The following is a 21,057-nucleotide window of genomic DNA, read 5'->3' as shown; positions in this document are numbered from 1 at the left end:
ACACACAAGAGTCTCCTCGAGCAGCATCGTAAAAACCAGCACTGTAAAATCCCGGGGAAAATGCTAAGGCCCGATCAATTTTGCACAGTGGCAGAGGCAACGGGAGTTCTAAGAGCCAGCAAGATACGTATACGCCTACTGTCCTACAGCGAGAAGCCTGAAAAAGGAGCAATCGCGGTAGGCAGCAAGCAAAGGAGTTCACCCTCCGCCTGCTCGGAGATTTCCAACACGGGAGAGGGTCGCAATAGAGTTGCCATTCCCTTCCAATCTCTCCTTAGACGACTCCGGCAGAGCTGGTGAGTCCGAAGCCGCGAGTTGTCACGCCCGGTCCCTCGTCGCGGGGCCCTCTGGTTCCTCCCGCGCCGCGCCGATGCCCACCCCCGCCAAAGTATTCGCGCCTTCCTGCTCGGATCTGCTTTCCCCCGTGTTTGCCGCAGCGGCTTCCCCCAACTCCCCTCTCGTAGGAGAAGCCCATCCCACCCCCGGAGCCCAGACTAGGGACGAAGCGCCGCCCCGCTCGCGCGCGCCGCTCCCCTCCCTGGTCTCCTTTTCCCTCTCTTTCTCCCTCCCTCCCTCAGCCGCTCTGGTCTCCCTCTCTTGCCCCCTCCCCCTCCTCCCGCTTTCCTTCGCCCCCGGTTGGCAAGGAGTCTTTTGCCGCATCCGCAGTTCGCACTTGTCTTGATCGCTTCCCTGGCGGCGCTCGGAACCGACCGGGCGCTGCTCCCTCCCTCGTGAGGGAAAACTCTTGCAGCGGGAGCGCGCTCGTGCCCGCGCGAGTCCCCGGGCGGGCAGGGAGGGGGAGAGAGAGAGAGAGAGAGAGAGAGAGAGAGAGAGCACTCTTGTCCTTGGTGCCCTCTGCAGCTTCCTTCTCTTGCCGCTGCTCCCACCGCAGCCGCCGCTGCCGCCTTCTGAAGGTCGGAGAAGGAAAGGAAAGAAGGATTGGGCTCAGCGGAAGCGGAGAGACCATCGCCGTCGGGAAGAAAGAAGCCGAGAGGGGAAGAGCGCGAGGGAGCTAGCCAGCGAGCAGGCGCGTGCGGGGAGGGGAAGAGCGCGAGCTCCCTCCCTTTCGCCGTCGCTTTCCTCCCCCCCCCTCCCCCTGGTCAAGTGCCCTCCCTCATCCCTGCGCTGCGGGCTCCCTTATTCCAGCTTCATGGGCAAAGTGTGGAAACAGCAGATGTACCCCCAGTACACCACCTACTACTACCCCCAGTATCTGCAGGCGAAGGTATGGTGCGGCCGCCGGGCAGGGTCTCGCCGCCTTTTCTTGCCAGAGGTGGGCACCGAGGGCGGCAGGACAGGGCTGGGCTAGGCTGGGCTACACTTTGCAGTCTTGCTAACTATAGCCTCGAAGGAAGAGGAAAGGAGGGGGTGGGGGTTCCTGGGGCGGGGAAGAGGGGGCTCTTAGGGTGGCATCGGGTTACAGGCGCGCTCCCCATTGGGGGCGCGCACATACGCCGGCAGCCCCTTCCTGACTCTGCCTCGCCTGTTCCCTTTTAGGGTGTACGTGATTGTGTGTGTATGTGTGTGTGTGTGTGCGCGTGGTAAGGGAAGGAAAGAAAGGAAAGAAATGAAGCAGGATTTCGAGCGGAAGCGCTGGGGTCTGAGCACCCGAGTTGCCTCTTTACCCTCCTCAGACTGATGTCCTCACTGTCACCTCCCAGCCTTTCCCTTTTCTCTGACTCCTGACCCCTTTCCTCAACTGCTTCCCCTGCTCATTCTCTCCCCCCCCCCGCACTTTCTTCCTTCGCCCGGAGATAATTCGATTTTTTCCCCCTCCTCCTGATACATATGCCAGTTGCTCCTCTCCTCCCCTTCCCAGGGTTAAATAGAGATCAGTGTCCTGATAGGCATTTTGTTGGCTCTGAGAATGTAACGAAACCTCCCTTTTCCTTCCCGTTAGATTTTTATTCTGAGCAGAAATAACAGGATTAAGTTTTATCATCCCATAGTCACAATTTATTGCTTTTTCTCTCTTATCATAACTTTCAGCTAACCAGGAACTACTTTAAACTCTGGAACTAGTTGGATTAGGATATATAATACGTACATGCATACATACCGTACATTTCCTGAAGAACCCTGAGTTTTATTTTAAATAATAAAATCATCCATCTTGAACAAGGACACTACAAATAATTAAACAAATATTATTTTTTTGAAAGCCTCTATATAAGCAGTCTGATACTAGAATGTTTTATTCTGCAAATTTCAAAATTTGTTTTTTGAAAAGGTAACATTTAGCTGGGTTTTCTAAAATCAAATTGGTTGGCATCTCCACCATACATTTTGCTTTCTCTGCATTACTAAAAAAAAAAAACAAGTGGAGGTTGATATGTTAATTTTTCCCAAGATCTTTGACATCTCTGGTATGTGTTTATGGATGCATGTGGAATGTCCAAAGCTGGTCAGAGTAGCTGCTATGGTAAATCATGCTGCAAATCTGGCAAATGCAGAAAGATTGCATCTTCTGCCTGGAATATTTGATATCTAAGTGTTCTCCAGTGAACAGCACTGCGTGCAACATGCACACACTATGTGATATGTGTAGTATATTCTTGTTCTTGTATTATATTAATACAGCACTGTGAAAATGAAGATTCACTATCACAGCTTTTTAAAAATGCTTATTCAAATCTTAGGCCCACCAGTTAATGTTAAAATGCTCTATAAATGGTTTGTCTTTCTATCTGTCTATCATCTGCCTATCTGCCTACCTAACTACTGACCAGCCTGCCTGCCTACCTGCCTGCCTGCCTATCTGCCTATCTACCAACCTACCAGAGTCATCTGGAAGCAGAGCATTTAGTACTGTTCATTATATTAATCTGTGATTAATCCCATGGCTATATCAGCCACATTTCAATTTAAGGTGTATCATTATCTAGAAATTATCTTGATTGTGAGAATTAACAACCAAAGCTTTCCTCATGTGTGTGAATTACAAATGAAGCAATTATGAGTGGCAAGAATGATGGTTGTTTATGGTTGTTGGGAATAGAGAGTGTTCAAGAGTTGCTTTAGCAATTGTGGGTTTCCTCTTGAAGGGTTCTTAGCTATTTGTTTTGAGAATCATGGATTTCTTTCACTTAGTATCCTTGGTAATAGTGATACATTTTCACTTTGAATTTGGCAAATTTAAGTATGCATCTGAAATAGAAGCGTTCCACATCATATTGTGAATCATAGTATTTCCATCAAAAGTAGCCTCATGTATAAAATATGTTAGTGGGTTTTTTTTTTTTTTGACCTTTTGAATTTTGAAGGGATGGTTTAAATTTTTTATAAGTATTGATGTTACAGTTTCAGTAATACAGTAATTCAAATACATAATGACATGTGATTTGACTTCAGTGAGACTTACTTTCAAGTATGGGTGGTATATGCTTCACATAGCAATGCAAAGTAGAAGTCTATATGTCATTTCCAACATGCTGCAAAAAACCAAATTTCCAACATGCTACATTATGAAAAATCAATTTAAAAATACAGGTAAACAAAACCATATTTTTGCACAAGAATGTTTTTTCAATTCATTTTTGTATGCCATTAACATTAGAGAAACTAAATACATATTTTAATATGGCTAGTGCAGCCTTTCTTATCTTTTTGCACTGTAAATAATTGAAGAGAGAAACTGTAATAAGCTTGCACTTGTAATTAGGATATCATCTACAGAAAAGCCTTAAGGACCATCTTCTGAAAATGCTTCCTCTATAAAGTATTTAATATTGATTTATACTACAGTCAATGACATCTCCAAAACATGTATTGCAGTAATCCCTATTAAAATTATAGTCTGAAATCACATTAGTCTTTATCTCTTCATTTGATAAAAGAGGTACATACAACCATTTAACCTATGTATGTGAACTACTACATACAATGACTGTGTTCACAATTCCTGTTTTAGTGAGATTCTGTCTTGGAAGGGGGAATGCAGGAAAGACAACAAATTAGACACAGTTGTGGCTGAAAAGGGACAGACATCCCTGTTTATTACTCCATTAATTTCAGTGTTTTCAGGTTTGCCTGACATTAGTAAGTTTCCACATGCTTTACATATTATATTGAGATAAAATTTTAATAAACTTTTTGAAAGCTGTTCCAAATAAAAATTGCATGGCAACTACTCCGTGATTATCTGACTACAGTTAAGCAAAGAAAAAAATGAGGGAAATTGCCAACCCTACAAGAGCTGTAAGGAAACAAAGGTCTTTATCAAATCTGCTCAAAGACAGATCTCTAGCCCATCCCAGAATGACTAGTCATATGCTTGTAGTAAGCTCACAAGTTACTTGTGTCCTCTTTCCACTGCTAAGTTCAAAGTGACGTCTAGTGTGTTGAGTCACCTCAGTTGTGAATATGACATAGCTATAACAATAAAAGCAACAAATGAATGCACAACCTATGGTCAATAGAAATCTGGGTTTTGTTTAAAGAGTCTTAATTTTGTAGAACAGAGCAATTACCAATTTCAACCAAAATACAGTGGATTTGTATGTTCTAGTGATTTTAAGACTATCCAATTTAAAATGTATGAAGCTGCTGGAATGATTATGTCTCCATTTTAATATCTTCATTGCAAATAGTCATGAAACATTCTAATTATTTCTTCAGTATGGATGAAAGCACAGAGCTGTAGACCTTGCTATGATTCAGTATTTCTGTCTTCAATTTAAAGAGTAAATTTTGTGGATTAAGGACACAGTGATTTTCCTCAGAATAGAATGAGTTGGTTAAATAGTTATTGAATAAGAATTCATCCCTATGGAGATATTTCATTTTTAGTAAGTTGTTGGGAAGCAGAATGATTTTATTACTGACAATTCACAGAGTAACACATAAATCTGACCTATACTATGCAAAATATTCAGTAGGAAAATGTTAGGCCAGCATTCCTATTTAAAGAGATATTTAGCATATTTTTCTAATTTCTTATTTTATGATCATAAACTAACTCCATTATTAAATATGTTGAGTTGTAATTTTTCATTGTTCTATTTTAAAATTAATCATTTATTCACACTGAGACTAAGTACCACATGATCTCTGGAATAAAATAATTATATCAATGTAGCATTTTGTTTCAATATAACCATTAACCCTTTTTTTTCCTTATTGAAACTTATTTCATTGATTGTATAAAAGAGTTTGAAAGAAGCAAAGTGAATTATGTTCCAGAATACATCTATAATATTTACATCATTATGTGAAAAATTCAAGGACCCTTACACACATGGCTTTGAGAATTTAATGTTAGACCCATTTCTTAAATTAAAATTTTACAATAAATACTTTTAACAATTTATTTTAGAAGAAATGTTAACTGGTAATCTCATTTGAATGTGGACCAACTACAAACAGAACAAGATTTATCACTGAAATGTAATATTTTATAATTTATTTCATTTCATCATATTAGGGAAAAAGCTATGGCAAGATACTCTACTAGGAGGAATAGTAATAGTTGCTCTAGCGTATGGAGAGGGGTAACTATTCTGAATTCAGGAACTATTCTCTGATATTGATCTGGAGAATGAATGAATAGAACAAATTCATTGAAAAAACTTGAAACATTTCTTGGATAGCTACTTGTACAGTAGCATTTCTGATTACTTTTTGGCTTGGTTTTAATACAATCTGAGGATATTTTGATGAAATCTATTGCCTTTTTCACATGAAACTTCATTTTTAAAAAAGGAACTATACCTAATATCACCTTAGCAGAAATTTGCTTGAGAGCAAGAGTTTCCCTTTCTCTTTGATGTCTTTCCTGGAACATCCCCTAGACCAGAGCTCCCCAACCTTTTGAGCACCAGGGATCAGGTTCCGTAGAGAGAGGTTTTTCTACGGACCAGAGGGGGCGTGGTTTCATGTATTGCCTGCGTTCCATGGATGGGGCTTTGCTTGTTTGTGCAGACTGGTTTCTGGCATGCTGCGGCCCGGTGCCGGTCCAAGGACCAGGGGTTGGGGACCCCTGCCCTAGATCTCTATAGTTTGGGGAGAGGGGAGGCAGGAAAATAATCTTATAGAGTTGTTCATTCTTTTGACAGTCAAGCATAATTAGATACAATCTATTTCCTTACATGTCAGATTATTAATCATTATAACAAAATGATTTCTTTTGATATAGCTATTGTACCCCAGATTAATAGGGTTTATTGTACAGGACTATATTTGGCTCTGCTCTGCCAATGGCAAGGGGTGAAGCATGAGTGTTTAAGAAACACTATGCTAAGTCAGATCCCTCAATAAAATCATTCCTCGCTTCCATTTTCTCAGGACCTTATTCTTAAAAGAGGTGCTCAAAGAAAAGCACAAATTCTCTTTGAGTCATCAAAATCTGAGTTTCTGAAATCTGACCAGATTATCCATTGTTTCCATTTCATTGCTGTAAGGTCACACTAGGGTCACTTGTCTTCTTTGTACCAGATTGCTTATTAGCGGTTCACTCATTTAATCTCTAAGCACCCTGTGGTGTGGTGGTTCTTCTGTTTCTTAGTGTAAGATTTGTTAGGTAGATGAAGTTTTCCTGTTGAACCTACAAGATAAAGATACTTTGGTCTTCAGGCAAATGATAAAATCCAATTTATATGGTTCATTTCTCAAAATCTGTTGCCTTCATATGCACCAATTCTTTCTCCGTTTATCTTTTTAAAAACACTATAGTTTATTTGACAATATTGGTGAAAGATCTCTATGAATAATGATGCACTATTATTGTTGTAATTTATTGTTTTATCCCTTTTAATGTGTACTGGTTTTGATGTTTGCAAGTTGCCATAAGTCTAGATCAGATGGGTGACATACAGATTTAATAAATAAATAAATATTGTCTAGTTGGACTGGATGATGATTGTAATTCTAAATACTTCCCTAATTATTTCAAATGCTGGTCTTGTTGAACTTTGATGATCAGTGATTTCTAATACATTTTTTCCTTGCTAATATTGTCACAAGAAGTACAATGCCAGCTATACTTCTATAGTAAGAGTGTTCTGCAATCAATTTAATTCTTGCAGATTTTACTATTTTTAGCAGTGATGAACTGAAATTCAACTTCTTGGATATGCCTTTAAAATGCTACATTAAATGTGTTTTCTATTTTTTGTATTCTGTTTCTCACTTTTTCAGTACTTAGAATGAACCCAGGTTTCCTGGATGATTCTGGAACATAATGGAAAATTTTAGCTTATTTTGTATTTTCAGTATTTATAGCATTTATTTGTCTACAATATTAATGTATTGATATTACATACTGAGGCTTCCTGCACAAAGATATAAGGATTAAAAACAAGAAAAAACCCAAATACGTTCATTACTTTTTCCAAGGATATTTGGCATGGTTTGGGGCAAGAAGTGAAATAATACAGATTTAAGGGCTGAGGCTGGATAGAAGTGGGCTAACAGTTGTCAAGCTCAGCTGCCCATTATATAAATATATTTGTACTGTCTGAGATTACCAAGTGATCCAAAAGTATCTGTTAATTCACAAGGAAGAAGCTTAATGTTTAAAACTTGTCTGCAGGGCTGAATTCCCTGGATCAGTAATTTAGCAGAGGAAGCTACCGTAGTACAGGAAGTACATCAGTAAGAACTCTGTTAATCAATTCCGATCATGATCCGCTCATCATTTTATTGACCTTCTTGTCAGCTGAAGCCTGCGCTATATAGGTGGATACAGAATTACTCTGTACGCACTAAACCATGAAAAGTAATTAAACAATTGCTAACAACATGATGAATATATTTTATATAATAGCTGGACTTAACATAAATGTTGTGCTTAACTGTGCAACATTGATTCTTATGAGCAGTGAATAGTAACTTCTCTATGATTACAGTATGTCAATAAAACATAAAGAGGTCCCTTTTCTTTTTATGAGATTAACCAGTTATTGTTTATGAAGTGATTACAATTCTGGCTATATTGTTTCATTGCTTGCAGCTAGTTGGTAATTAATTCTTCATTACAAGTACTGAGAAAGTTACCTGAAAAAGGACAATTTTACAAGAGTTTCTGTCTTTTTTTCACTTATGGTGTAGCATTTGAATCCATGACCTTTATATATAGACATAATTAAGCACTGTGAATTTATCATTGTTTTTTATTTCTAAAAATCCACTTCTGTTTTGGATTTCTTTTCTTTTTGTATTTGTTATTTTAAAAACAGAATATAATAGGAAGGTTATGTATCTCAAGCATTCAGGAAGGTTTTGTTGCTCTATGTGACACTGAAGCAGCAGTGTCCAAAATGAAAGCTTCAAGGTTGTCCTGACCAAGTTGTTGTCAAGCTCAAATCACTTCCTGAGTGGTCATAAAAACCTGGCTGAGTTCAAAATACTTAGTATCCCCTTATTGATGTTTATCCTTACATATTTGATTTGAGTGGCTTGGAGAAATCTTTGAAAATTGTGCCTTGGCTCAATCAGAGAGGCAGCCACAGAGTGATAATTTGCCTAGGTCCTTTTGTACTTGGTGTTAGGGACATCAGAGGAAAAGATAAATGTTGTTATGGGTAAAAAGTAATTATACAATCAAAGTTGCCCAACAACTCTTATTTTTTCCTCATACCAAAGCTGAACAATCATTTTTTAGCTGAATGAAGTGATTTTTTTGTGGAGGGGGGAAAGATTTTTATTGGGAGTTGGTGATGTAAATTGAGTGTGGGAGCCTGTCAAACATTAGCGGAGGCCAGAAATTTCTGTTATTTTTCTCTTACTTGAGGGCAGCATTTGTCAACCTTGGCAACTTTAAGATGTGGGGAGTCCAACTCCCAGAATTCCCTAGCCAGAAGACTGGCAACCAAGACAACAGTTGGATAAGAGAAATCTGAGCCCTGGGCAGAAATGTAATTTAAAAAAGCATCTCAGACATGACCCTACCTAGGTCTCATGAAAATAAAGGGAGGGAGGGGGAAGCGCATTCAGTCTTGCAAGATTCTGTTACAATAATCTTATAATAAAAATAATATTGGCTTTCATGTCTTTCCAAGTTTGGCCCACATTGGTGGACTTACGGTGGGAAGAGGAGACAGTGCAGTTGGAACAAGCTTCTGTAGCTGCTTCCCCTCACTCTTCTGAGTCTTCCTATGCAGATAATGATAGTCTTGCCATGCAGAAGGAAAAGATTGATTCTTCTGTCTTTCTCCAATATCCTTCACTTGATTTTTTTTTTTTTTTGAAGTCTTTTCAGTGATCTTTTTCACTAGGCAGTTGGCCATAATGGCATTGTATAGAGGAGAGGGAAAAGTATACTGTTTTTAAAAGCAAAGTTTCCTCTGATTTACCTCTACAGTTTTAAATTAGAGAGGTATTAAGGGAAAACAATGGGCAATTATCTTGGTTCAAAATTAGTTACATAACTTCTGTTTTATTATATATACTGGTAAAATTCCAATGTAGTTTTAGGTACTTTAAGCCCACTGATTTCAATGGGCTTAATTACATTTAGTTTCCTTTTTGGATTATGACTATATTAAATACTGATGACTCTGTCCATTTTTAAAGTAGCCCTTCGCTATTGATTATTGGTGTTTGTGTAATACTATTCCTTTCTATCCAGTGTCCCAGTCTAAATTGGGCCCCCAGAGGCTCTCCTTTGCTGATAAAGGAAAAGAGAAGCCCACCAGCACCCCACCCCCACCAGCACAGAAACAAAGAAGAATCTCCCAGAGAACTAGGTGAGATCTTTGGAGAGCCTATTCTTATTTACAGGTTTGAGATTTCCCATACTCCACCTAAAGCACTTCCCATTCATTAGTTCTGTACATTTTCATACCCTTGGAAAAGACGCCAGTACTATTTCAGGATAATAGTGTTGGCTAAGAATGAGAGTAACGCCTAAGGCAACTTAATGAGGTCATGGATAAGTGATACTTGGAATGAAGGACTTCCTATTGTGTACGTCTTGCTTTTAGGCATTTGTTACAACTGTTTTTAGTATGTAAAGTACAATGTTCAGGGATCTGTAGTGTGAGGATGGTAGATACAATCTGTCTTTAATTACAATTCACAAGTGTGTGTGTGTTTATTAAAGTTCTTAAAAAGAAAGATAAACTAATATTTAGAGTAAAGAAAATAGTCCCCTCTTGCTTACATTTCCAACATAAATTTGGAAGACCTTTATACAGTCTAGACAATTTTTCTGGTGTCATTTTATAAAAATTCTCTTTAATATTGTAATATAAATTTCAATTGTTTCAACCACATATTCTACGAATGTTCCATTTGTAACCAAAATACCCATTTTAGCTCATTCTATCTTGTTCTCGTTCTTCTGTTTCAAACTGCAGTAGAAGTCTGTATCTTTCAACAATAATATGTTCATCATTTGTAGACAGTTCTATTTCAAATTCAGTCTTATAATGGTCAAAAGTTCTTTTATCTATTTTAAATTTTTCTAATAAATACATATAACAAACCTATTGACAAGTGTATCTTCTTGTCATCAGATCTTCACTTGATTTTATTTTGCATTCTCCTTGACAAAATACATGTAGCATTTAAGTTAGCCATTTATATTTACTTATTATTTCTCCCGTATAAAATGCTTCTTGTGCTGAGAGCCACAAAAGTATTTTGGGCACAACCTGGGTTTATATCTATTCCATGTTCTCCGTATGCATATCTAACAAAGTGATTTTTAAAATCAAATTAACCTTAGCTTTATCATACCATACATATCCATGCCACTCAACAAGTCACAAGTTTCTTAAAAAGAAAATTCATTCAAAATAAATGGTACATTTCATTTAGATTCGATTATTTATTTATTTGGTGAATCTATATAGTTGTCCATCTCACACATCCAATTTCGGGAAAGATGCAAGATAAAAACACAAAAGAATACAACAAAGTAATAACAGCAAAAAAGCAAAATTAAATTAATTAAAAATTAATTAAAAACCATGAAAAACCATAAAATTATGATTTTCAGGGAGAGCATACTCATTTTGCTAGCAATACAGGCTCCAAATCCAGGTAACAAAACCATATCTTAGCCCACCAGAAGACCAACAAGGTCACGGCCAAACTGATCTCAGGGGAAATAATTTTTCAAAGGGAAGAAAACAAAGGTTTTGGTGGAAAACTTACACTTTGTATTTTGTTTGCGTTCCACAATAGTTCAGGTAGTTTGGAAAACTTACTACTATATTTAACAATGGTAACCTGGTTACCATAGGAATCTGGAATGTAAGATCCATCAATCAAGGCAAGCTAGACATAGTCAAAAAAGAAATGGCAAGACTGAACATCGACATCTTAGGAATTAGCGAACTAAAATGGACAGGAATGGGTGAATTTAACTCAGATGACCATCAGGTATACTACTGTGGGCAAGAATCCCTCAGAAGAAATGGAGTAGCCTTCATAGTCAATAAAAGAATAGGAAAAGCAATACTGGGTTACAATCCCCAAAATGACAGAATGATCTCAATTCGAATCCAAGGCAAACCATTCAATATCACAATAATCCAAATCTATGTCCCAACCACTGGTGCTGAAGAGGATGAAATTGACCAGTTCTATGAAGCCCTACAGCACCGTATAGAATTAACACCAAAAAATGATGTCCTTATCATCATGGGGGATTGGAATGCTAAGGTAGGAAGCCAAAAGATAACCGGAATAACAGGCAAGTTTGGCCTTGGAGTACAAAATGAAGCAGGGCACAGGCTAATAGAATTTTGTCAAGAGAATACGATGGTCATAACAAACACTCTTTTCCAACAACCCAAGAGACGGCTCTACACATTGACATCACCAGACGGTCAACATAGAAATCAGATTGACTATGTGCTCTGCAGCCAAAGATGGAGAAGCTCTATACAGTCAGTAAAAACAAGACCAGGAGCTGACTGTGGCTCAGATCATGAGCTTCTCGTTGCAAAATTTAGGCTTAAATTGAAAAAAGTAGGGAAAAGCACTAGGCCACTCAGGTATGAACTAAATCATATTCCTGATGAATATACAGTAGAGGTGACAAATAGATTTAAGGAATTAGATCTGATAGACAGAGTGCCTGAAGAACTATGGATGGAAGTTCGCAACATTGTACAAGAGGTAGCAACTAAAACCATCCCAAAGAAAAAGAAATGCAAGAAAGCAAAATGGCTGTCTGAGGAAGCTTTGCAAATAGCTGAGGAAAGAAGGGAAGCGAAAGGCAAAGGAGAAAGAGAAAGATACACCCAATTGAATGCAGAATTCCAGAGAATAGCTAGAAGAGATAAGAATGTCTTCTTAAATGAACAGTGCAAAGAAATAGAAGAAAACAACAGAATAGGGAGGACCAGAGATCTCTTCAAGAAAATTGGAGATATGAAGGGAACGTTTCCTGCAAAGATGGGCATGATAAAGGACCAAAATGGCAGGGATCTAACAGAGGCAGAAGAGATTAAGAAGAGATGGCAAAACTACACAGAAGAACTATACAAGAATGAGCTTAATGTCCCAGATAACCACAATGAGATGGTCACTGACCTCGAACCAGACATCTTAGAATGTGAAGTGAAATGGGCCTTAGAAAATCTGAGCAACAACAAAGCTAGTGGAGGTGACAGTATTCCAGCTGAGCTATTCAAAATCTTAAAAGACGATGCAGTAAAAGTGCTACACTCAATTTGCCAGCAAATTTGGAAAACTCAACAGTGGCCACAGGATTGGAAAAGGTCAGTTTACATTCCAATTCCAAAGAAAGGCAATGCCAAAGAATGTTCAAACTATTGCACCATTGCACTCATTTCACATGCTAGTAAAGTTATGCTTAAAATCCTACAAGCTAGACTCCAGCAGTATGTGGATCGAGAACTACCAGAAGTACAGGCAGGATTTCGAAGAGGCAGAGGAACTAGAGATCAAATTGCCAACATACGCTGGATCATGGAGAAAGCTAGGGAGTTCCAGAAAAACATCTACTTCTGCTTCATTGACTATGCTAAAGCCTTTGATTGTGTGGATCACAACAAATTGTGGCAAGTTCTTAAAGAGATGGGAATACCAGACCTATATGCGGGTCAAGAAGCAACAGTGAGAACTGGACACGGAACCACTGATTGGTTCAAAATTGGAAAAGGAATCCGGCAGGCTGTATACTGTCGCCCGCCGAGGTGGCGCAGCAGTTAGAGTGCAGTCCTGCAGGCCACTTTAGCTGACTGTGTTCAGCAGGTCAGCGGTTCAAATCTCACCGGCTCAAGGTTGACTCAGCCTTCCATCCTTCCGGGGTAGGTAAAATGAGGACCCAGATTGTTGGGGGCAATGTAAATATATATATATACATTGCTTACTGGTGTACACCGCTTAGAGAGTGCTTGCACTTAAAGCGGTATATAAGTCTCATAAATAAATAAATAAATAAATAAATAAATATGCAGAGCACATCATGAGAAAGGCAGGGCTAGATGAATCAAAAGTTGGAATTAAGATTGCCGGGAGAAATATCAACAACCTAAGATATGCAGATGATACCACTCTAATGGCAGAAAGTGAAGAGGAACTAAAGAGCCTCTTGATGCGGGTGAAGAAGGAGAGTGCAAAAGTTGGCTTGAAACTCAACATTAAGAAAACCAAAATCATGGCATCCGGCCCTCTCAATTCCTGGCAAATAGATGGGGAAGAAATGGAGGTAGTGACAGATTTTATTTTTCTGGGCTCCAAGATCACCTCAGATGGGGACTGCAGCCAAGAAATTAAAAGACGCTTGCTCCTGGGGAGGAAAGCTATGGCAAATCTAGACAGCATACTAAAAAGCAGAGACATCACCCTGCCAACAAAAGTGCGTATAGTCCAGGCCATGGTTTTCCCAGTTGCAATGTATGGCTGTGAAAGTTGGACCATAAGAAAGGCTGAGCGCCAAAGAATTGAGGCCTTTGAACTATGGTGCTGGAGAAGACTCCTGCGAGTCCCTTGGACTGCAAGGCGTTCAAACCGGTCAGTCCTAGAAGAGATCAACCCCGACTGCTCTTTAGAAGGCCAGATCCTGAAGTTGAAACTCAAATACTTTGGCCACCTAATGAGAAGGAAGGACTCACTGGAGAAGGGCCTAATGCTGGGAAAGATTGAGGGCAATAGAAGAAGGGGATGACAGAGAATGAAGTGGCTGGATGGAGTCACTGAAGCAGTAGGTGTGAACTTAAATGGACTCCAGAAGATGGTAGAGGACAGGAAGACCTGGAGGAACGTTGTCCATGGGATTGCGACTTCGCAATTAACAACAACAACAACAAAGAAATTTCTTAAAAAATAGAAATAGCAATAGCACTCTTAGACTTATATACTGCTTTACAGCCCTCTGTAAGCAGTTTTACAGAGTCAGCACATTGTCCCCAACTATCTGGGTCCTCATTTTACTGACCTTGCAAGGATGGAAGGCTTAGTCAACCTTGAGCCTGGTGAGAATTGAACTTTGCCAATCGGCAGAGTCAGCCCTCAATACTGCATTCTAACCATTGTGCCACCACAACAAAGACTACAGGACAGCAATCCTGAGTGAATGTGGTTTTTAAAAAATTGCTGTTTCTGAACATAAGTTATGTGCTTTTTAGCTAGTCAGAACATAACAATTGGTTTATGTCATAAACACTTCATCTAAATACCTTAATTCACCTGTACTTTACCACTAAATCCATTAAATGTAGGGCAAATTTATTTTAGAAAGTCATTTTTAGACATTTATTTTACTATTTTGAAATGTTAATTACCAGCATTGGTTCCAGACTATATTGAAATGTTAAATCTGATAGCATTTGAGCTAGTTTCAATTACAGAATATTGGTGCCCTCCAAAGTCTTAATTCTGCCCTGAAAACAAACATTTTTAGAGATGAGAAATAAGTTGTATTACCACTGAAAAATTCAAACAACTCAACAAGAGTGTTATTTGTAATTAAATTATTCTTTTGCACTGCAGAGGACAGTTAAACGTCCCTCCATCAGGACAAATACAATTTGCAAAATGGAAGTTAGATGGGAGAAGTTCCCCTGGGTAATTTGCACATTATATTAGGCTATCATGTGCTTTGCTGCCTCTAATGTGTTGTATAAACCCAGGATATAGTTTTTAAGTGATGATGAACCCAGCCAATTTCATTCATGAAACCCTAAGTAAATTTAGTTTAGCATAAAGTCTAAACCAACGGAAATTAATCTGATTTTAACTTTTTAAATGCTTTACTTGGAAAGTCTGTTTGGCTAGAAAATAAACAATATATGAGTTATTTACAGAATATTTTCATACTAAATCAAATGGAAAGGTTTCAGGACTGAAAAGTATTGTTTTGAATACAAAACAGTTGCTTTGAATTGGGAAGGTTGCCTTGTGTCCAACCATTAATGGGGGTGGTGGTATAGTTGAAAACAATCCAGTTTAAAGCTGAGAAAATTTCAAGAGTGATTGGAGCAGCCCATTTCAGACCTGAAATAATTATTTCAAACTTACTAGCTTAACATGTGTTGTGTTGAAAAGAGTTTGCTTAATGGATAAATTGGGAGGGAAAAATATGAAGAAATGCTTAGTAGTAAACAAACTCAAGACAAACTGATCAGATTGCTTGAAAATCCTCTTCTTATCTGTCAGAAAAGAGTCATATTAAATGAATTGTTCAAGAATTGGTCAACTGTTGTTCACATTAAACAAAAATGTATTCATCAGAGACACCCCCAAAAGTATTTTTCTCACTAGCACATCTTTACCTAATGTTTCTCCTTTCTGCCCCAGTGAATAAATTATTTTGGTGAAAGGCCAGCAACTTAAAATAGCCCAGAAGGATTACAACAGGGGTCTTCAAACTTGGCCCTTTTATGACTTGTGGCTGAGGAATTCTGGGACTTGAAGTCCAATAAGCAATACTTAATAAATTAGAAAGTAGCAAATAATTAAATAAAGGGAAGGGGAAATTACAGGTAGTCCTTGACTTATGACCACAATTGAGCCCAAAATTTCTGTTGCTAAGTGAGACATTTGTTAAGTGAGTTGCCTCATTTTATGACCTTTCTTGCCACAGTTGTGAAGTGAATCACTGCAGTTGTTAGGTTAGTAACACCGTTGTTAAGTGAATCTGGCTTCCCTGTTGACTTTGTTGTCAGAAGGTCGCAAAAGGTGGGACACTGCAACCGTCGTAAAGATGAATAGTTTGTCAAGCCTCTGAATTTTGATCACATGATCATGGGGATACTGCAATGGTGACAAGTTTGAAAAATGATCATTTTTTTCAGTACTATTGTAATTTCAAACAGTCACTAAACAAAATGTTGTAAGTTGAGGATTACCTATACTTGTTTACCTGTTGAGAGAGTTGGTTTGCTAGTTTTGCTGACACCTTAACAGAATAATAATGTTGAAAGGGACTTTGGAGGTCTTCTAGTCCAATCCCCTGCTCAGGCAGGAGGCCCTATACCATTCCAGACAAATGGAATGTTCAGTCTCTTATTGTTATCTATTGCTACATCCTACATTTCATTGTTTTGCTATCCTATAGGTATAGTAAATTGCCTGTCTGCAAGGAAGAAGGTCAACTAGAATACATCTCAGTATCCTTGAAACTTGGCCAATAGGGGTGTGATAAATTTACAGTACCAAACCTGCATTCTGTTTTAATTTAGTTGATGTTGCTATGCATTGTCTTTCAAATTAATATTTAGTCACGAGGCTTGCAATCCAAGGTAAAGTGACATTGGCCACATTTCTGCCAGGCTTCTGGAAGTCACTTAAAACATGGTTATCTCCACAGCTTGGGGATCTCTGGGAGACGGAGAACTGGTGAGATGGCTATATTGTGCATAATATCAAAGTTGCTCTCTCTTACTCCATTGAACTAATATTAATGTTTTTATTATGGTATGATTTTTAATATGATTTTAATTAATATGTTTTTAATGGTCCATTTTATTGTATGCTTCTCAGAATTACATTCATGAGATGGATGTTTATATAAATGTGATGAATGAATGGATGGAATGAATGGATGGATGGATGAATGACTAAAAATGAAGAAATAGGTACTTTTTTCTCCTTTTTTCAAGCTATCATATATAAACAGAATCTTATGCTAGAGCACGAAGTGGCAGATTTTAATCATAGAAGAGAAAAGGGTCAGTCAAAAGCATGAAGTTACATTTAGCTCAGAAAAAGAGAAATGTAAATGCTAAAGAAGAAGTAACAGTCACTTTTGGTTATGCACACAAAGCATGAGCTCCCTTATTGTGCTGATCTTGGCAAATCTTACATAGTGTTTACAATAAGGTTATGGAAATTTGCCTAGTACTGGAGAATGCACAACTAAACCACATAGTTCCACGATTTTCTTGTGTCAGCACACTGCTAAAAGACTTCCATTGTGTCCCTATGATAGACATTCTTGGATTTTTTCACATAAACGGGTAGAAAACAGCTATTTGTTACTATCCTCTATGCTTTCTAAGAGGATGGAAGTAATATTTTAGACTGAACATACAGAAATTAGAAATCAAGTAATTCATAATAATGAAATACTGAGATATTTATGTCATCATGCTTATATTTTTTTATTTTCAACAAGATTCCTAATCAATATTCAACTACTACATACATTATAATATTAATCTGTATTCTTTCACTTCATCTCCCTACAGGAAGTACAAGAAAATGTCAGCATATTTGTCCTTCCAACTAGAAAGTCCCTTATGAATATAAGAGATTAGTGGACAAAAATAGTAATATCTTTTACTGAATATCTTTTTAGTGAATATCTTACTGAAAGTGCTTTAATTATATTTGATGTCAACTATATTGATAAGTGACAGTCATGCTGGTAAGTTTATTGTAAAGCATCAGATTTCCTACCAAAATTCCAAAAAATAAAACAAACGTACACTAAGACATTCCTGTCAACTTGTATATAAATGAGAAATGCAAGAATCTATTTCAACTACATAATTTTATAAATAGTTTTCAAGAATTTGAACAGATTTTAGTAAGATATGGTTGTATTAAACACTGGCTGAATTCACAAAATATTCCAAATATCATTTAGCTTATTGAATAATCCACAATTATCTGAATTCATACAAAAATTAAGTCATGAGCCCATATAAAACTACAGTAGCTGGATTAAGTGAAAAACACCTGGAGATCAAAAGGAGAATAATTAATGGATTATTTTCCTTTTGGTTAATCCTTAAATTTTCATATCATATTGGAATATAGAAGAGTTGCATTTTATAAGATAAAATGGCATGCTAGAATTATGTATTACAATAGATTGAAGTTATTCAAGATTAGGTAAGTTAGAAAAAGTGTTAGGAAAAAAGGATAATCAGAGTATGATAAACTGTTAAGCTTCTCTTGTTGTGGAACAGGCTGTATAAATATAGAATTGTTTCTTGTATTTCATTATATAGGGCTGTGTAATTCAAGCAATTATATAGACTATTACAGTAAGCCAAGCTTTTGTCAAGGTTATTTCTTAATGGAAGAGAAATAATGATGTTAGGAGCATTGTCTATTATGAATCATTTTCTATTGGAATTTCTTAAAATTGGTGAAAATAAATGGGAAGAATCAACTAAAATTAATATGATAGTACTTAGAGTTAGACTATTGAAATCTATTCAGTTTAGCATTGGAAATCAGTTTATATTCATGTGATCACGTTTGACTAAATTCTGTTCAGTTTAATCAATATAAGGTGAGCAACAAAGTTAATAATTTAAATATAATATTTTAAAAAACTAAACCCAGCTTATGAATATTCTTTTTAAAAATTCAGAACTTTTGTGAGAAAAGCTATTCACAGACTCAAAAGTAAGTCTTATTGATTTCAGTGAAATCACTTCCAAATAATTTGATATAGAATTGCAGCTGTAATGACAGTGGCTGATACAGTAGCTGCTAATGGCTCTTCTTTGTGCTAGTATTGTTCATCCTGAGTAGATAAAAGCCTGTCAGTATTACTGTAATAAATCCTTGTTACTACAGAAGCTGGTAGAGGAAGTTTCTGTAGAGTGCAACTAGCAAATCAGACAGTTGAATAATTACAAAAGATAAAGGAATTGTTTTGATGTGTGCAAATGAATTAAAGTATTCCTGCTATATGGATGTTTAATATTAAATTGATAGCATACCTATGTTTATGTGTAAGTACCAGCTAAGGTTTACATGTCGTTTATCAGACCGTTTCTTGTTGGAATTACCGAATTACCTCTGGAACTGTTTATGGGTTTGTACTTGATTTACCATACAGCAGTGCCCCCCCAAACTTTGGGGCACCAGAGGGGGCACAGTTTTGCATGCTGCCTGCATCCCATAGATGGGGCTTTGCTTGTTTGTGGGGCCCAGTTGCTGGCATGCTATGGCCCAGTGCCGGTCCATGGACTGGGGGTTGGGGACCCCTACCATACAGGGAAAACTATATCCCCTTTTTAGGTACATTACTTGGAAATTATAGAAATTATTGCACAGTGTTTTGGAGGTTTCTTGAATGAAGGTTTGCTGTAGTTAGTGAGAATTAACCATTTCTGACAAATCTTACATTGCTATTTTTAACATTGGATTCATACATTGGGCTAAATCATAATGGTGTTAAGTAATGACTTAACCATGGCTTGTGATCTCTGATCTCCTAATGATGGAACTATTTTCAACTGCAAATATCAAATGGACATTTTCTGTTAGCTACCAATAATCTTTGTCTTTGATATCCTGTCTGATGATAGATAGGAAGTTTTAGTACAGATTTCTGTTTCAATAATTTAATTATAATTTGCCATGATTAAATTAACTTTTGTATCAAATTAGATTTTATATCAGGGTTATATTAGATTTGTTTCATATGTAATACAAATTAGAACAACTGTCTTCCTGGGTTATCTTTGCTTTTTTTTATTTTCCATCTATCAGGAATTGTCCTTGTGCTATGGTGTATGATCCCTTTGAGATGGTTAAGAATCAGATGAAATTGATAGGATTGATAAAATCTTTTTGAAAATAGTTGTGCCCATGTTCTAATATTAGAGGTTACCTATAAACCTTTAGACCAGTGGTTCTCAACCTTCCTAATGCCGTGACCCTTTAATACAGTTCCTCATGTTGTGGTGACCCCCAACCATAAAATTATTTTTGTTGCTACTTCATAACTGTAATTTTGCTACTGTTATGAATCATAATGTAAATATCTGATATGCAGGATGTATTTTCATTGTTACAAATTGAACATAATTAAAGCATAGTGATTAATCACAAAAACAATATATAATTATATATTGTGAAATATTTATTTCTAATTACAAATAAATGAAATTTTGTCTTGAAGCATGGGTGCCGAATCACACCTTCAGCTGCTCCACCTATGGCTCAAGGGAGACCTGACCTTTTTTCCCCTTGCCCTACAACACACACACATACACAAACACATTTTCCAGGGTCACGTGATCACCTTTTGCAACCTTCTGACTAGCAAAGTTAGTGGGGAAACCAGATTCACTTAAGAACCATGTTACTAATTTAATCTCTCTCTCCCTCTTTCTTTCTCTCTCCCTCTCTCTCTCTATCTCCCTCTTTCTCCCTCCCTCCCTCTCCCTCGCCCTCTATTTCTTTCTCCTCTTTCTCTCTTCCCTTTCTCTCCCTCTCTCTCTCTCTCTCTCCCTTCCTCTCTCTCTCCCTTTCTTTCTCCCTCTCTTTCTCTCCCTTTCTCTTTCTCTCTCCATCTCTCTTTCTCTCCCTCTCTTCCTTCCTCTCTCCCTCTCTGTCCGACCGGGGATTGATTTGGAAGTGCGGAACTTTTGACCAGTTCCGACCCTCTATTGTGGAGGTTATTGACTGGGCACGAGCAATCTGGGAGGCTTGGGCGGCCCAGCCAGCTTAAAAAGGTTGGAGGAGAACCTGGGACAGAAGTCCACGAAAGCCCCGAGCCTCTCTAGCTTCCAAATAAAGCAAGGGTGAGCAGGCTAGCCGGCCGGCCAGCTGGCTGGTGCAAGCGAGCACGCGGGCGGCCCACCCGTCTCTTAAGCGCACCGGCTCTCACCTGCTGCTTTCTTCAGTCGGTGGCAATAAAGGTGGGGGCAGGGTTGGTCCCTCTCCCCCAGT

The 21,057-nt window shown here is 37.9% G+C and overlaps 1 protein-coding gene across 2 annotated transcripts in view; it reads left to right on the top strand.

Annotated features, from left to right (window-relative positions):
• Positions 1-755: 755 nt before the first annotated feature.
• Positions 756-21,057, top strand: part of RBMS1 (RNA binding motif single stranded interacting protein 1) — a 151,166-nt gene continuing 130,864 nt past the window's right edge. Inside the window, exon 1 of one of the 2 annotated variants that reach the window (XM_039328452.1) lies at positions 756-1,225. In XM_039328452.1, coding sequence (XP_039184386.1) covers positions 1,151-1,225 — 75 coding nt within the window. In that variant the 5' untranslated portion in view covers positions 756-1,150. The remainder of the gene's footprint in view (positions 1,226-21,057) is intronic. The other variant, XM_039328451.1, reaches the window with a different exon arrangement.

This window comes from Crotalus tigris, unplaced genomic scaffold, assembly GCF_016545835.1.
Source record: "Crotalus tigris isolate CLP2741 ecotype Arizona unplaced genomic scaffold, ASM1654583v1 scf7180000024376.1991246, whole genome shotgun sequence".
Taxonomy (NCBI): domain Eukaryota; kingdom Metazoa; phylum Chordata; class Lepidosauria; order Squamata; family Viperidae; genus Crotalus; species Crotalus tigris.
Note: the sequence above shows the minus strand (reverse complement) of the source record. Positions and strands in the feature narration are given on the sequence as shown.